This window comes from Anoplolepis gracilipes, chromosome 9 (assembly GCF_047496725.1).
Source record: "Anoplolepis gracilipes chromosome 9, ASM4749672v1, whole genome shotgun sequence".
In the NCBI taxonomy this organism is placed as follows: domain Eukaryota; kingdom Metazoa; phylum Arthropoda; class Insecta; order Hymenoptera; family Formicidae; genus Anoplolepis; species Anoplolepis gracilipes.
In genome coordinates, this window is record NC_132978.1 from 13328761 (window position 1) to 13347500 (window position 18740).

General features: G+C 38.9%; 1 protein-coding gene across 1 annotated transcript in view; it reads right to left on the reverse strand.

The window, feature by feature from the left end:
* Window positions 1–18740, reverse strand: part of Sty (sprouty signaling antagonist) — a gene marked incomplete at its 5' end in the record, with an annotated part of 28712 nt that overhangs the window by 9661 nt on the left and 311 nt on the right. Inside the window, one exon of the mRNA XM_072899719.1 lies at window positions 18694–18740. This exon is cut by the window's right edge and continues 311 nt beyond it. Coding sequence (XP_072755820.1) covers window positions 18694–18740 — 47 coding nt within the window. The remainder of the gene's footprint in view (window positions 1–18693) is intronic.

Sequence of the window (18740 nt, forward strand, 5' to 3'; positions counted from 1 at the left end):
CATCTCTTCGCGATACGTTGCGAGATATGATTTCTCCAATTCATCGTCGCATAGTGTCGCCATTTTCTCTAATAACGAAAATGAACGTGCACACGTATGCATTTTAAAACATTGAGTGTAAAAGAGTCAATTACACTACAATATATAAATATAACGTAATAATTTAATAGGGTATGTTGTAGACTGCATAATTAAAGTAGACACATGTCCTAGGATTAAAAGAGAAAGCGAAAAATTGGAGCTTTTCTGACATAACAAAGTATAAATCATTTAATCCACTAAATAGATCTCGTTAGAGAGAGAGAGAGAGAGAGAGAGAGAGAGAGAGAGAGAGAGAGAGAGAGAGTGAGAGAGGGGGGGGGACTCTGCTTTTTTTTTCCTATACCTATATACATATATACGTATATATATCTTTCGTTCGGGTTTGAAGAAACACACGTGGAAAATCAATCTCGAGATATTTTCCCCTCGTGTCGTTTCTGCAGTTTCGACTTACGATCGCGCAAGTATGGACGACAAGCTGCACGAGCAACGAGGCAAGTTCGCGAGTATGCAGGGGCCGGAGCCGACAGAGGGCGCGGATAGAAAAGAACAGAGAAAGAGGAAACAAGAGGAAGTGAGAGAAACAGCGTGCAACTATCTCGTTCTGGCGCATTACTCGGTTCTATATTTATCCCACTCATTAATTCCATCCTCGTCGTACACCGTTCATTCATTCGTGCGCCCACTTTTCGTTCCCTCTCTCTCACTCTCTCTCTCTCTCTCTCTCTCTCTCTCTCTCTCTCTCTCTCTCTCTCTCTCTCGTTAACCGTCTCTCGCTCTCCCTCTCTCTGTCTCACGCGCGCGCGCAAACACGCACGTTCATTCATCTCGTCTCTGTCTGATCATCGCCCGTATCGCCGACGCTCCCGTCCTCTCTCTCTCTCTTTCTTTCTTTCTCTCTCACTCTCGATACGTCCTTTTCTGTTCTCTCTCTTTCTCCCGTTCTCTTCCTCTCCCCCGCGCTGTCGTTCTCGTACCGAGCACGTCGCTCCCACTCGTCCCCCTTTCTTCGCCCCGCGACATCTTTTCCCTTCTAACCCCTCCTCCTACCAATCTGACACATCCGCAGCGCTGTGAATGCAGTGACGTACGCACGTGTAACACGAGCCCGATTGCTCCGACAGTTTCGAAAAAAGCTATATTAATATACTTGTTTTTCATCAATTATCAAGCGAAATAGAAATGAAATTTAAAGCCGACTACTAAAACATTCATGTGTGAGCAAGACTATTCCACACTTGGAAGAATTTAGAAACCACAATGGTAATTACTCATTTTGTAATTAGTATTGTGTTCGGGAGAAGGAGATGGATTATCAAAACTGATTAGAGTGCGGAGACGAATATAATCGGATCTCGGTTAATAACAAGAGACGCGAGACGCGAATCATTTCGCTTTTTGTTTTATTTTTTTTTTTTTTTTCAATGATGAAGAAAACAGACGCGAGCACCTTTTTGTCGAAAGACGAATATGCCGGGCTCGTCGAGGTCTTATTCTCGGTATTTGTGCGCGCGCGTCCCCCGCACGCGGGCTTGGCACTAGACGTTAATGTCATCCCGCCGTCTTTCCGGTGAAACGTCTTCGAGATCCGAGCGAACCGGCCAAAACTTCTTGACTTATCGCTTCCTGGTAGTCGTCGATTCCTGCGTAGTCGTGACAATTTCCAACGTACACGCAATGCGAAACACATGTTAATACGCGGCGCTCGTCTGAGAGACTCGACACATCCGGAAAAATGACGTAGTTATTATTATTAGAGAAAATGTATCGCGCAATCGCGTCTTTCGGAATCGAGCTCGTTTCTCGGAAAAAGTCCGGGTCACTATACGAATAAATTATTACAGGAAAACAAATTATGTAGACAAATATCGATTGAGTGCAACAACAACTATTATTATTATTATTATTATTATTATTATTATTATTATTATTATTATTATTATTATTATTATTATTATTATTATTATTATTATTATAGAATATCAGACATTGTAATTTCTATGTTGCACAGATTATTATCCATAACGAGAGAAAAGGACGGAAAGATTACAAAATTATTTTTAAAGTATTCTTCACACTTTTAAAATTGATATTAACTCGACACACATTGACGCGAAAGATTCTATGTTTGAAAAGTCGAAGAAAGCATTCTCCATCGATCGACATATATTGGAACGGGGTTCGCTGATTCGTCGCTATGTCGCTGATTCGAGGGGGGGGAGGGGGGGAGAGAGAGAGAAAGAGAGAAGCGAGGAGGCACGTTAAGCGAGGCACAGGCGAGCAACGAGCAACGAGTAAACGAGCGAACAGCCTTCGTAAACTTTGACGAGGGCTTGGCTTATAACTGCACCGTCAAAAAATCTGCTCGCGAAAATAACTCGCCACCTATCCTCTCGTAATAAGACGTTCCCTAGGACGTCACCGTTCGTCTCGAGTTCTTTTCCGAAGCTGATCAGCTGCGGCTCGGACACAACGGTCATTTAAAGTTTCCCCTTCGCTCTCGTATTTCTTTTCCCAGTCGAGATGCACCGGACGTGTCGCGTCGAATTTTGATGGGATATTTTTTTTTTTTTTTTTTTTTTTATTACAAAGAAAAACAACGTTGAACGTTTTAAAATTGATTGATATTGCGCCCTTGGAAATGTACATGGAAATAAAATTTTTAACCTTTAATATTGCGAGAATTAAGTCGACCTACTAATCCTAATTTTTTTCATTTTTTCAATTTTTTCAAAAAAAAAAAAAAAAAAAAATATATATATATATATATATATATATATATATATTGTACATTGCGGGTATTTATAAAAAATGGTGCGGCAAATTAGATATGCTTCCTATAGTGCGTGTAGCTGTTTAACGAAAAATACAATCTCGAGCGTACCGTCGGAAATTGACGGAACGGAGATGTGTCTCACACATCTATGCGTATCCGCAATAATTGACATACAACTTTGTATCAACGATCCGATGCAACCGTGCGCCATTTTAAGTGGCGCACTCGTTCTCCAGCCCGGGTGTCGGTGTCGTGTCCTATCGCGAGGAAGGCAAGAGATGGCCACGCCCGGCGTCGAGGTTCGCATAAAGCAATGTATCGAGAAGCCGATTACGACGTCGTAATAAACAACTCTACGCAAGGTGTAAACGAGACGTGCTATTGTGCTTCGATATATCGATCGTTCGCGACATTTCAATATATATATCTAGTTTGTGAGATTTCAATATATTTCTCTAAGAAAGGAGATTGTATATTAATATGAAAAGTATCGATAGGACTTGTTATGCTTTGATGGAAAATTGTATATTCAATTATTTCCCTATATTATTAATAAATGTACAAAATATAAAATGCAATGTTTATATATACGACGTTTAAAATATTGTATGTGGATAATATTTTAATATAAAATTTGATATACGCGTTTATCAATATGTTAATGTCTCGAGAGACACCGATATGGATTAACAAGTACACGTAAATTTTCTTGGAAGCAAATGACACAACTGTATATTAGTATATTACGATTAAAGTGAAAGAGAGAAGAAGGATAATCAAATAAATGGGCTAACTTTGATTCAAACGGGCATAACGTTAAATTGGCAGATTCAATTGAGCGAATAAACAGATCGTAATAATTTTGCGTGTGAAAATGACACATGAATGAGAGATGCGATAGCGATATACATACATACATACATACATACATACATACATACATACATACATACATACATACATACATACATACATACATACATACATACATAGATATATATATATATATATATATAATAAAGGTGAATAAAAGTTGAGCAACGACGTGCATAGTAAAGCTTGCTAGACGACGCGACGGTTGGATATTTAGTATATAGTCGCATAGAGAGGAGCAAGTATGTATATACATATATAATATACATATACTTGTACACGCGGGAGATACGTCAGAGTGAGCGTGGAGAAGGAGCGTTGGGTTTATTTCGAGCATTTCCGATTTCGCGTGCGCGCGAGGGAGGCGGACTCGCTCGCGTGCCTCGCGGGCTGAGCCAATTACACAATGACCGCTTCGCCGCGTCGCGTCGCGTCGCGTCGCGTCGCGTCGCGTCGCGCCGCGCCGCAAAACTCCTGGTGCTTACGGAATTCGAGAGAGCGGTCGCGGCCGCGGCGACGAAAAATCAAGGATCCACCGCGGCTGGAATTGGATCAGCTTATTTTCGGTCCCGGGAGAGGAAGAAAGGCGCTCGCTCTCTTTCTCTCTCGCATCTCGGCGAGCAAGCGAGTAGCGAGTTGGGCTGCCGAGCAAAGTCGAGAGCGCGAGACAAAGAGTAGCACGACCCTCTTCCTGGGATGTAGATCAGCCACGTCAAACTTGTGGCATGCAACATATATACACATTGCCACACACCCGTGTAAATTTTTATAGCGTATACAATATACATGTGTGTATATATTTGCTCAAATCTTATTCTTTCATAAAAGACGGATTGAAAATGACCATTTGAATGGTTAATGACTGCAGTTGGAGCTCTTCTCAATTTTCTTTATCCTTCAAGTGACGCCAAAGAGTTTCACACTCTTGATAGAGTTATGCGAATTGCGTCTTTGTTGCAGTCTTTACATTTTCACGCCTCGCTGCCGATATTTCCTTTGTTTATGTCATCTCACGGCGAGCGTTCGAGACAGCTAGAAATGAAATCCGCCAAGTCCGGGAGGTTTAAATAGAATTTAAATGTCACATTTGTATGCGTCCACGTTAATGTCTTGACGTAAAATTTAGAAAATTATAATCAAACTATGTACTTGACAGAGAGAGAGAGAGAGAGAGAGAGAGATTAATCTTGAGGAAATGATTTTTTACATTTCAAATTTACATACTTTTTTATTTATCCGGAGCATATCAATTTTCACGACCGGGATTAAAGACGGATTAAAAACAAGGCGACGCGACGCGACGACTTTCCGTCGAGAGTACGACATTCGGTTCGGTTCGGCTCGGAGCGATCGCGCGCGCGCGAGAGTAGCGACGCGTTTCCAGGTAATATCCCACTGCCAAGAAACCCCCCGGATCGACGAAGACCCTGGTACGACTCGACGTGAAAACGTCGCGCCGTTCGCCGCATAATCGAACGAACTTGGAACTTGGAGGAGCGAGCGAACGCGCGAGCGTCCGCGCGTTTCAGATAAAATCTCTGCACGCCGCAATTCCGCCGGCGACCGTAACACGAACGAGCCCGGGCAAGAGCCTCCAGATAAATGGCGCGGTGACGACAACTTTGCCTACGAGTGTGCGTGTCTGTATGTTTCACGCCCTTTTAACCCTTCTCTTTCCATATAATATACGCGATATACGTGCATATGTATATATACATTACTTATCTAGATTAAAAAAAATATTTATTTTTAAAATATAAATACTTTAAATACAATTTTCCCTTTTTTTTTTTTTTTTAAATTTCTCAAATCCCCCTGTTTCACAAATGTAACAATTACTAGAATAATCAAGAATAGTTTAATTAAATGATTGATCAATCGATTGATCAAAAAAAAAATTTATAAATTTTATAAATGTTTTTTAATATATAACGAGAGGGAGAGAGAAGAGAGCAAACTTTTCTGGGAAAACAAACGATTTTGCCAAATTTTGTGTATATTATTGAAAAAAAAAAAAGACGCACAATATATATTTACATTTTCATTTTTTAAATTTTCGATTTACTCAATCTCAATTTTGTGCGTTATTATACATCACATTATTTGTTGTCTGTTTAAATACAAATATTAAATAAAATTAAATACAAGTTTTTTAATTATCTCTTTAATATCTATTAGCTTTGCAGTTGCGACAAAAATTACATGGACATGTAATATTTTTAAGCTTTTTAAGAAAGAAAAAATGCTCTACGTTTCAATGCATTATTTTTTGGACAATATAAAGATTTTAGAGAAAAAAATCCTATTTTTAACCTTTATCGAGAAAGTTGAAGTATAGTTTTATCAAAGTGTGCGCGCCTCTTTGTCGTATCTTTATCAATCAGAAGAGGACGTTCGAGTGCGAAGATTCGGAATATTCGCGAGTTTAACGACATCGCGCTCTCATCCGGATCGCACGTTGTTTTTGTCCAAGGATTACGGGATTCTGCGGATAACGCGTGTTGTGCAAGCGAATTTATGAGATATAGTCACGGTGTCACGGAGCGACGAACGGGCGAATCGAAAACATCTGTCGCGGCGTTCTCGCCGCGTGGGGCATGCAATTGCTCTCGGGTGTCGCAAAAAACCGCAACAGCCTGGAAAACGACGGGACGGGACGAAACGCGTGCAAATACTCTTGCGAGTATAGAAAGATCGACTTTTCTCCTTCGTCGACGCCAAGCCCCAAGCCTGCATAATCTACCTGCGATTTATCACACGGAATGTGTATCGTACAATGTAACAAAATACCGGGTTTTTGCTGGAAAGACGCAGCTCTACCTTGGAAAAAAGATGTATATATAACTAAGATCCGTACAAAATATAGTTTGATATTGTTCGCATTTATACAATGAGCGTCCTTATCTATATGGATCTGTATCACTATTCGAAACATCTATTTTCCACGTGGAAAATTATCTTTACAAAGTCTCTAAAATCCCATATCTCTCTCTCTCTCTCTCTTTTTTTCAGATATAGATAAAGGTAGGGCATCTGTTGAAAATGACAATTCCGAGTTCTTGGAAACAGACTAGATAAGCTTAATGGCAAAAGAATGCTCGCGCGCTGAAAAAATGATGGAAATTTCGACCTAGAGATAGGAAAGCACACGAAATAGAGACAGAGCGGAGAAAATGAGAAGAAAAAAAAGACGTAATAAAGGGCGCGAGCATACGGACACGCAACACCGGATACCACCCAGACGACGCCTACGCGGCATGCGTGCATGCGTGCTTGCGTGTATGCTTTGTAGTATAGAGCGTCGACAAAGCGTCGCGTCGTCCTTCTTGTCGCGATAATAAAATAACCGATCGATCGATCGATGAATAAACGAAAGCGTTATTCAGTTACAATCGCAACTAATATGCAATTAACTATAGATACATCCTTGATTTGTTATGCAGTAACGTATCGCAAAATCTGTAATAATAAAAAGACAATCTTTAATTTATCATGTATAGTATGCGCTATATTGTGTTATCGTCTTATTGTTAATCATTCTTGATATATTTTCCTTGTCAGTTGTGTGTTAATCGAGCCATTCGTCCCCCAATTTTGTCGATTCGATGAAAGAAATATTTGATTGGTCATAATTTGCTGGTGTACGTAAATTTTTTATCCTGTCCGATGATCGATAAGCGACCAGTAATAGAGGGAAATGAATACTACAATGCCATTTCGGACGTTTTTTTCTACGTAGTGAACGGAGAAAAGGATTCCTTCCTACCAGCTCGTTCTTTACGATATACCTCATTACGTGGCCATTATACGACGGAGCTGAGAAATCTGCCATACAGGTAAAATTGACCCCAGGGAAGGTATTTTCGAGGAAAGGCAACCTTCGGAGGAGGCAAAGGAATGAAAGAGAATGAAACCGACTATATCCTCGTGCAAAGTATCAAAGCAGGACAATGGACACACTCTTCCGGCTTTTCCATCGGCTGCAACGCGATACCTGCTGCAGCTCAATATTGTTCTTAGATACCTGCGTTCAGTCTCCGAGTCACCGAGTCATCGATATATCAAGTCTTGGGTACGTACGATAATGAAATTTCATCTCGACAATATAATTCTTTATATTCGCGAAGATTTGAATTGAATTTAAAATTTCAATCTTTGGTAATCGAATCAAAAGTTGTAATATTCAATATAATTTAAAATAAAAATTTAAAAAATTTAATGCACAATTTTTAAAATATATATGTAATATAATTAAATTAAATTAAAAACTGAATAAAATGTTTTGATTATTTTTGCTCGTAAATGTGAAATATATAATACTAATTTTGTTGAATATTTCTGTTGAAACATTTCTAAATATGTTTTTCTGTAGCGTGCACACGTGACACACTCATACGCGTAAAATGAATTTGTGGATATACTCCTTATGCTATAAATTATACGCAAAATATACATATTGAAATCGTGTATATTTTACACACACATGTATATGTATATATATGTTATATAATAATCTTCAAGACTATCATTCAACTCGTAACGCTCATTCTACATACTTTTAATATTATTTTATAATTGTAGCTCAAAGTTTCCTCAACATATCATCAGTTAACGTTGAATTCAGATGTGAATTTTACGCTGTTATGCGCAAGCTAAAAACTTTGAAGGAAGGGAAATTTTTCTCGCATATATTTCCGATTCTTAATCCTCTTTCCGCCGAGAAGAAAATTTCGGGTCGATAGTTGAATGTATTATGTGAGCCTTCCTTCGACATACAATCACGCGATCCCTGCCATCCGAGAAACGGAATGTGGATGCCATATGGTTGGGATCTTTGCCCAACCAACAAACTAATCAACCAACCAACCAACTAAACCGATCGATCGATCGATCAACCAAAACCAACCAACCAACCAACTCACTCGTTCCACAAGAAACGCGTTATTCGCAACAAAATTTTATACACATCTCCGTCCCGCAATCATGTCCCTCGCGCATGTGTATATGTAAGCGTGTGTGTCCCGTTTTTGGCATATCTTCTTAAACAGGGACGGACCTGCGCAAAATAATGCCCTGACGAAAGAAAACGGGGAAGAAAAAAAAACCGACTAGTAAGACGACAATGTTCATCCATTGAATTGCGACGAGATTCAACCTTTCCTTTCTTATGGAAATGAAAAATTAAATGTACATAATTACCCAGTTAATTGACAAAAAGTTGTATATGCAGCTATGAGTCGTTTCGTCTGGCGAGCGGAAGCGTATAGCTCTAGATAAGCCGATTCCTTATTTGACACAACGACGTAAGGTTATCGGTTTATTATAACAGGAAATAACAACGCGCACGGAAATGCATAAAGCGCGGAAACAAAACGCGGAGACATGCATTTGTCATCGTTGATATCAAATTTCATTGAAATTTCAGATTCCACAATATTTCTTGCTAAATCCTTTTGCAATTAACAGAATACATACGAATGGATTCGTTATATTTTATTCATTGTCAGTATTTTACTCCCCCTTTAATTTTCGATATTCATTTTTCTTTCTATAAGGTGCTATAAAGGTGCGCGCAATCCTCAACTTTTTCCTTCGATATTCGTAATTGAAAAATTTATAAAAAAAAAAAAAAAAAAAAAAAAACGAATAGAGGCTTTATAAAGAGAGCTACTTGTGTTTATATTTATCCATATATACATATATATATATATATGTGTGTATGTTAATATATGTATATATGTAGGCACACTAGGTGCCTACGCACGTCGACCCACGCACTCTCTTCCCTCGCTCTCACATGCGAAAAACTATTTTCGGCATTCAAGCGGCGTCGTGTATACGCAGAGAAATGCTGGAACGTCGGAATTACACGCGCGTGCGTATGTGTGGGCGTGCGTACGCGCGAGCGCACGCCCGCATTCGACTGCATCTTACGTATTTATAGCGACCAACGAATATACGCGCGACGCGTACGCGATTTGCCTTTTCTTCTTTCTCTCTCTCTCTCTCTCTCTCTCTCTCTCTCTCTCTCTCTCTCTCTCTCTCTCTCTTTCTCTTCCCTTCTACCCCCCCCCCTCTCTCCCCGCCTTCCTCTCCTTTTCCATTTTCCACGGATCACCATCGTATACATTCCAACACGATGCAACGTTTATCGACTCATTAACGCCGAATTATTCCCGTATAGGAATTTATGCCACTTTCATTTTTGGAACGCGTACAATCATCAAATTATCGACGACACGGAAACTTTATGGAAATCTGGAAACTTTCAAAACTGCGTAAACTCCTTGAGATGTTTACGCAGCGAGAGTTACGCAACGAGATTTCGAGTGCAATGAAATTTGACTCTCACCGCCAAATATAACTAAATATGCCGTTGTAATAGTTAAACATTGTAGCGCATCTCTCATTGTAACGAAATTATACGTATTATTGTAACGTATTTGGCGACAATTGAACGATCCCTGCGAAAAATATTGAAAGTTGATTGATTAAACCTTTTTGAATGGAAAAAAAAAAAAAAAAAAAAAAAAATCACATTTAATTTGTTGCAAAATTTACACATTCCATTTTTTTTTTTTTTTTTTTATCCATTCCACGGATATTATACAAGACGGTAGCATACGTCGTATTTCGAAATTATCGCATGTATAAAATGTTATTGCATTTTCGTAATGGTAAATAAAACTCGAAGAATACGTAAAGTGAAACGAAGCAGGTGGTCAAGATTCAAATTGAAGTTATAAAAGCGCAATCTATTCGCGGCGGCGTGTGTCCCAACAGAGTTTGTCTCTTTCATTGATCCAAGTGTCCAATTTATTTCAGGCTCGCCTACTTAAAATAAAGCGAATCCGCACAAAGATTCTCGCATTCTCGCGCCTCGTCCATGACACGTTGCTCGTCGTGCTCTTCAAATTTGCTCTCGCTCTCGCCGTCCTATTTAAAGCCGGCGACTCCCATCCGAACGAGGTTCATTAAGCCTCTGTTTAATTCAAGTCACTCGCGCCACTCCCGTCGCGGCCTTCGCTCAAGCACCAATCAATCAATTCTACGTCTACGCTGACGTCGATCATTGATCAATATACCAGTGCGCGTTCCGTCCTGAGAGCGGAGTTCGCATTTCGACACCGATAGCGCCAATCGTATATATATATAAGTGGGAAAATAAACGGAAGTCACGTTTCTCCGCCTGTTCCTGTGTTACAGGGTGTCTTGTATGCAACAATTAATCTTAATAATCCCCACAAAAATTCTATGGTTAAATGTAAGAAAATTAGAGGCAAAACTTTCTTTACATTTGTTACAAAAATAAATATGCCAAATTCTTTTGACGCTAATAATGTAGCTACTTGAACTCTTACCCAATTTATGACGAAAATTATGGGGAAAAAAAAAAAAAAAAAAAGTACAGTCCGCGGGAATAATCTGGATAAATCCGAAATGTACTCTGCACTCGAATAGTCGAGTACATACTCGCATACTTTCGCCGCATCATACCTTACACTATATATCGACGAGAAGGAACCTCGCTCTCGGCGTCGCATTCTGAATGAAACTTGGAGCGAGACCGCGTCGAGAGAGGAACCAGCGAGGGGTCAACGTTCCCTTTCCCCCCCAAGGACGGCCAGGGAAAAGTTAAAGAACAACCTGGTATTGGGAGTGAAAAGGGGGGGGGGGAAGGAAGAAAAAGAGAAGAAGGAGGAGGCAGAAAGAGTCTCGTACGCAAAGGGGGAATGGACACGAAAGACACCGGGAACACAACGGGAGAAAGAAGAGACGCGGTAAGAAAACGACATATAGAAAGAGAAAAGAATTCTTGCCCTCGCGCTCTCTTGTACGTCTCGATCTATGATATAATTGTGTAAGCGATGCGTCGAGTAAAACAAAGTTTGTAGATAATTATAAAATCACAATATAATCAAGCAATTTGAACCGAAAATCGAACCGAATAGAGATTAGAAAATATTGCTATCTTCCATTCAGCTATTGCGATATAGTAAAAACGTATTGATTACGTGATTAATTACGTTACGTCGTCTTATACAATCAAGTGGGAAGAGCAGAAATCGCGCATTACGTCACCATGATCGTGCCATGATTAGCCATAATATATGTAACATCTAAATGGGCCTTTACACTTGATGAATTTTCGAAATATTACCACAGAGCTAATCCGCTCCGTTCTCGATTAAATTACAAAGTATAAAGTATCGTTTTTATTTATACGGGATATCACACATAGATGAGTAGTCTGCATCGGTCTTGGATGAGTGTATGGTGGAAAAATAGGTGCGGTACACGCGCGCACGAGGATTAATCCTTTTAAGTTGAAAGCTCAGTTGATATCGTTAGGGTAAAAGCGAGATATAATTGTCAATTAGACCGCACCTAATTCGTGACACACGCTCTCTACTCTCATTTCTCGTATATTTCTTTCGCAAATACATAATATCGCAGGCCGATATCGTCGATATCGTCGATATCGCTGATATAACGAGAAAGAGGTGTAATTAGACACACGTTACACTTGTGACGCGAAAAAAAATTTTGCAACACCCAACACGAAGCAATAACCTAAAATGTAAGTTTCTCTTACATTAAGAAGGATAACGTATATTGCCGAGCATCTCGTCAAGTTTGTTTTTCACCGTTCGCCGGAAATAAGTTTATCTCGTTTATTTCATCTCCGTTCACCTCGACCGCCTATACATATATATATATATATATATATATATCTTTATATACATCCGATAAAGACACTATCTTTGCGCGAATATATAATTTCAATCATCTTGCATGCTGTATAATGCCGTACACATTGCGTTCCTATGTCGCCAGAGATATAATTTTAACACGCAATTCCTTAAGAGTCTTAAACAATGATTTACATGTATAATTATTCTATACTTTTCAACTATGTATTTACAATAAAATTAATCTGGACTTTAAATTAATAGATGTTGCATTTTTACATATTACAGATTTAATATCAATTCTGTTTTAATATTATCTCTAGATAATTAACACACGTAAAAGAATAACAAAAAAAAATAAATTATTTCGTCGCATGTATTGTAACCAAATTAATTTTGTCAATTACAAATTATTTTTGTAACAAATGGACTTGTGTGTATTTGATTAAAAAGAAAACAGATACGGAAGCCGACGCGAGATCCGCAGCTCTGCCGTGAACGTATTTGTTATCAACACGATTACGTAATTAGGCTGTTATCTACGTCGCATCGATCGACCTCGTCGTATTGACTCGCATTAATCACGATTAATCACGACAATTCAAAAGAGACACCTCGCCGCCGAAAAAAAGCGTATAAACACTGAAAATCGCCTCATTAATAAACTTTGTAGCGAGTTTGATTTCCGAATTGAGAAAACGTATCATCAGTATGTATCAATCGTCAAACTGTTCCTCCCTATCCCCGTTTCTTCCTTCAGAGTAGAGTAATCGAGCAAAAAGGCGAAACGAAAAAGAGACGGATGGAAAAAGAAAAAAAAAAAAACGAAATATTTCTGTCTCGAGATATACATATACCAGGAGGAGAAAGAAGGTCGACCGATATTACTAAGCGATATAATATCGTTGTAAATCAAATATTTTCTACAAATGATAAATTTGATAAATTTGATAAATTTTCAACAGTTTGTACAATCCAAGATATCGTTATTTAATCAAGAAAATTGAATCAAAGTTGCCTATTTCGGAAAATAAATATAAATATATGTATATTATTTAGATTTAATCAAATCAATAGCACACGATACAATTTTTCGAGTTATATATTGCGAGCTAATAAATTATTAAAAATGTCTGGTGATGATGTATTTCAAATAATTTATTAACATGCGATTTAGCTTTAAAAAAAATCTGATATATACTGTGCCTTTTAGAGATCATCGATCGTACACACATACAACGTGAATTCTCCGGACAAATCGATAAAAAGAGAAGTTCTAGAAAGAGACACTCTCGACACCGCACGGTAAATGAATGGCGCGACGGGAGAAGATGGAAGGGAGAGAAGGACGAACGATCGACAGCACACGAGAGAAAGAGAGAGAGAGAGAGAGGACGGGAGAGAGGAATCGCGGAGAGACCGGATGTGACGCGACAACACATAATGAAGTCTCGCTTGTAGATTGCATTCGATGCTCGCGCAAAACCAGACGAGAGGAAGAAACAAGTCGACAGGATATAGACGAGGAGGAAAGATTGAAAATAGTGAAAGAGAAAGACAACTAGAGAACGGCGAACAAGCAAAGAGAGAAGAGAGAAGATCGAAATGGAGGAACGTGAGATAACGGAGTTGGCAAACATGAAGATAGCGTGGCGCTGGTATTCTCGTGTTATTTGAGCGAGAAAGAGAGAGTGAAGAATAAGAACGAACGAATGAGAAGAATATATATTGCGAGCAAATAGAAGAGAGAAAGAGGGATATATATATATATATATATATATATATATATATATATATATATATATATAGAGAGAGAGAGAGAGAGAGAGAGAGAGAGAGAGAGAGAGAGAGATATGCGCGATTATATAGCGAGATTCGAGCGCGAGTTTGATCCGCTACTGGAAGTCGGGAGAGCTCGATAGGCCGATTTAGCCTTAGGATATCGAGAATACATTTGTATGTAGAATTAACTTACTGTATGATTAACACGATCCAGGTATCGATATAGTGTACGCGCATGTTTAAAGCAACACGTCAGAAGGTCGCGTGTTTCGCAATTGAACTTGTTCAAATATAATCGAATTAGCCGCGTTACTGACAAATATAGAATAATATAGAGAAACGTTTAGTTATTTAACATTATGTTATTCTACATGTTAATTTTTTGCACATAAAAAGACAAGAGTCATCTTTTTACACAAAGACATATGGGTGTTTTACACCTATGTATGTTTTTCCAGCAATTTTATTACACTTGATACGTTCAAGCGTTGGTGTTTGCTTTCTGAAAGAATTAAATGGACAATTTTGAAAAATATGACAAACGGATTTTTTTCTCCGACTATTGATAAATTCTGCACAATTTCAGAATCTGCTTTCAGTCTCTTTACTTTATCTATTAAATTAGATTTAATTAATTGCTAATTAATGATGAAATAATCACAAATACGTATATGTCGATAAAGTATTTTTTTTTTTTTATTATCTTCCTTTCCAATGTTTAGATTTAATAATTATTTAAAACTCTAAAAGAATATAAATATATATTTCATAAATGAATATTGTGGTTTACGATATCTTACGGAAATCGTTTCTTAACTGAAACGAAGAATAAAAACTAGGACAACGGTCACCACGTGCACGTAAGAACGATAGATATGCACATATTCTTTTTCTTGCTATTCATTCTTTATCTAATAATGAAATGTGCATATTCGTGTAATGCGAAAACAAAAGTAAAACGAAAGGAAATACATATGTAGGTGAATTATTTATCTACGAAATCGTTATCGTTTCTTGTTAACAAAATTATTAGACTATACAATCAGAAGATGAATTTTAATGTAAAATATATAATATAATAAAAATATTTAATGTTCTACTTTAAATAAATCAATTACAAATTAATTTAAAAATCATGGATGCATTAAAGCGTAATGCTTTATCTAAACGGATAATTATATTATAACGGAATGTATATGAAAATCTTCAATGAAATCTCAACGAGTTGTACAACGTATGTACGAGTATGTTGGTATATAAAAAGATCAGGCTTCTTGGATGAAACTTTGAAAAAATTCGAGGCTATTCGTTTCCGCGCGTCGGCGCCGCGCCGGTCGAGTCGCCTACTTTTGCACCATGCGTGGAAATCATGGTTTCATTCATACCGGATCGACTTCGCGGCTTCGTATATGGCGCGCGTGTGTGCCTCTTGTGAGGCATGTCGATAGAACTCTACTTTGCCAAACAATCGATGTGTATCGTAGAGCGCTTGCACGAGAGGACACGCAGGCACGATAGCACGCGCGCGCGCGTATGTATGCACGTGTGTGTGTGTGTGTGTGTTGTGTGTGCGTGCGCAAACTCAACACGCACACACGGTGAGAACCGAGTAACATTCACGGCGTGTGGTGCCAATGAGAGCGGACGAACGACGTGTTCCGAGCCTCTGTGTCAATAAGCCTCGTGCATACGCACACACACGGTACACGGCACACACGGGCGCCGCGCTATACCGGGTGACTCGCAGAAACGCCGCAAAACGGCTCCGCCGTTCGCGAGAAATTTCACAACGCCAACTCGTTTTTCAACAACATCCATCAAAACTATAAGATGGATTCATTGTTTATCGTCTAGTAGATTGATCGAGCTCGGAAAATATAGCATTATGCATTCGGCAAACTTTTGTACGATAAAGATGCAGAAAAATCTGGACAATCGATAGCACTTTATTAAAATTGTATATATATATTTTTTTTACGAATAAATGGTATTTCTCGTAAATTTAAGATTTTAGCCTACATATGATAATTTATCTCTCTAACGGCGAAAGAGAGAGAGGAGAGTATGCGCGCGAGCGTGCATTTACGCGCGACAGTGTGAGTTTTACGAAAGACGACGGCGCGACTTTCTCGCAAACTTTCTACACCTGTGGGTTTCATTCACCGCTTCGCCCCTGTGACTGGTTCGGTCTCTATGAAAGCGTAGTGTGACTCAATGCGCGCAACGAGTCACGCTGGTCTAACCGTCGATGGAGTTGGCACGAAGTCGCGCGACCTCGTCCAAGAGAGAGCGACGACGCAGTGAAGGAGACGGACAGATTTATTGTGTTCTGCGAGAAAATTCGCCCAGAACAAATATGCAATGAATATATACATTCGAGTATGTGAGCAGCTAAAAATATTGAGAAGAACCGAGAGAGAGAGAGAGAGAGAGAGAGAGAGAGAGAGAGAGAGAGAGAGAGAGAGAGAGAGAGAGAGAGAGAGAGAGAGAGAGAGAGAGAAAGAGACAAGAGACGAGAGACGAGAAAAAGGAAAAATCTCTTTTATAAGAGATTTCAAAATTCAATTTCCATATTTTTTTTCATTTAATCGAGTTTCTAAAAAAATTTAAATTAAACGCTCAATTTCAAACGAGCGCGGTTCTTATCTTTGTAATATTATTATTAATGTGTGCGTGTATGTGTGTGTGTGTGTGTGTGTGTATCAAAAATGTATCTTCAAAACATGAGAATTAATCGAGTGTTAAATATAATTAAAAAAAAAAGTTACTATACGGAAAAGTATGCGACAAATTCCAGAGCAGTCCAACATAATTTTAAACGATACGGAGAACGATATAATAAAAAGATGGAGCGAGAAGACAGCTCGATTTGATCGATTTCTGTCGGAGAACGAAGCAGATATTTTTCGGAGCTTTATCACTCCCGACCGTTTCCGCCGAGTATCGCGCGCGACCGGCGATGATTAGCGCCGGCTTGAAAATAACAAGGCGGAATTTCGTAAACGAGCACGCGGTTTCCAGATTTACCCACGTTTCCCCTCTCTCTCTCTCTCTTTCTCTCTCTCTCTCTCTCTTTCGTCGCGCGTCGTCTCGTTTCCAAATGTTTCGTCTGCGTTTCGCCAAGAACGCGACGCGTAAATAGTATACGAAGTATCGTGAATGTAACCAATATATATTTTCGTCTATATGAATTTTTGGACTCTCTTGAATCAAGAATTGTAAAAAAAAAAAAAAAAAAAACAAAGAAAACATATAAAAATTCAAATATTGCGAGTTTCACGTCTCATTGTTAGCATATTGATAATTTATTAATTTCGACACTTAAATCCGAGTGCAATTTTCGTTCAAATTAAAATTAATTAAAATATAAAATTTCCCAAATTACTTAAAAATGTGTAGAATCCGATGTTAATCGTACAGAACAATTAACACCGTAAACGACCGGTATTTTCAGAACGATAATCATTTTTCGACTCGTAATAGTGTCGAGATAGCACATTTGTTAGCTTCAGGTCACCCCATATGCCGTTACTAATGACACACAAGCGCGTTGTGAATCGACGGTTATGCGCTCATTACGAAACCCCGGTTCTTTTCTCGTCGACTACGAGAGTACGGGCAAATAAACAGAAGCGGAGCGACGGGCGAAATAAAGAAGAAAAAAAAAAATAAAAATAAAAAAAGGAGGAGCGTCAGCAGCCAGTTGGTCCGGGTCATTTGCTCGTCAGCCGTCCATCCCGGATGTTGTTTTTCCGACGAAATCGTTTGATAAACTTCCAATCGACCATGCCGGGAGGCATGTATCATCTAGCGGAATGTTAATACATCTATCCGTCATTTTTACCTGTACACAATATACCCGTCGGCGTGATAGCCCTATAATGCTGCTATAATGTCGCGCTATTGCGCGATAGCGCGATATTGCGAATATTACTGCGTATCGGCGAGCAAAGGTAACCACGTGGCATTCGTCATGTCAATTTAGACGTCAATTTTAGACGGATAGATGGATAAATATGTAAAATGTGATTTAACCTACTTTAATTAATAATTTCTTTTTACACCCTGTCCCGAAACCTTGCAAACATTTTTACTTCTTTTCTCACCCTCGCACAATCGTGTATAATAATTGAAAAATTATCGACATGTGTAATATTTCGATGAAGAAAACGTCACGTCCCGGTCGATCAAAGAAATTCGCCACGCGTGTGTTTACAACGACGTCGGACCACTTTGGAAACGCCAATAAGACTCACGTGACTCGCACGCCATTGAGAAAGAGAGAGGAAAGAAATTATAGAAATCTGCCGATCTCTTACACTCACCGGATCTTTTCACAAACGCTACCATTTTAATTCGCGCATAGCTCGCTTATTCTATTCGACGAATCCAATACTCGACGCTAAATTAACGTGCAACTATCTTGGAGCAACTTGGAGAAGAATTATTATTTGATGTCGCTGGGTGAAAGAAAAAAAAAAAGATGGCCAATATAAAGATGATAGAATAAAATTTGTGTGCACTCACCGGTACGACTAGGGGGCCGTGGAGGCGCAGGATACTGGGGCGGCGTC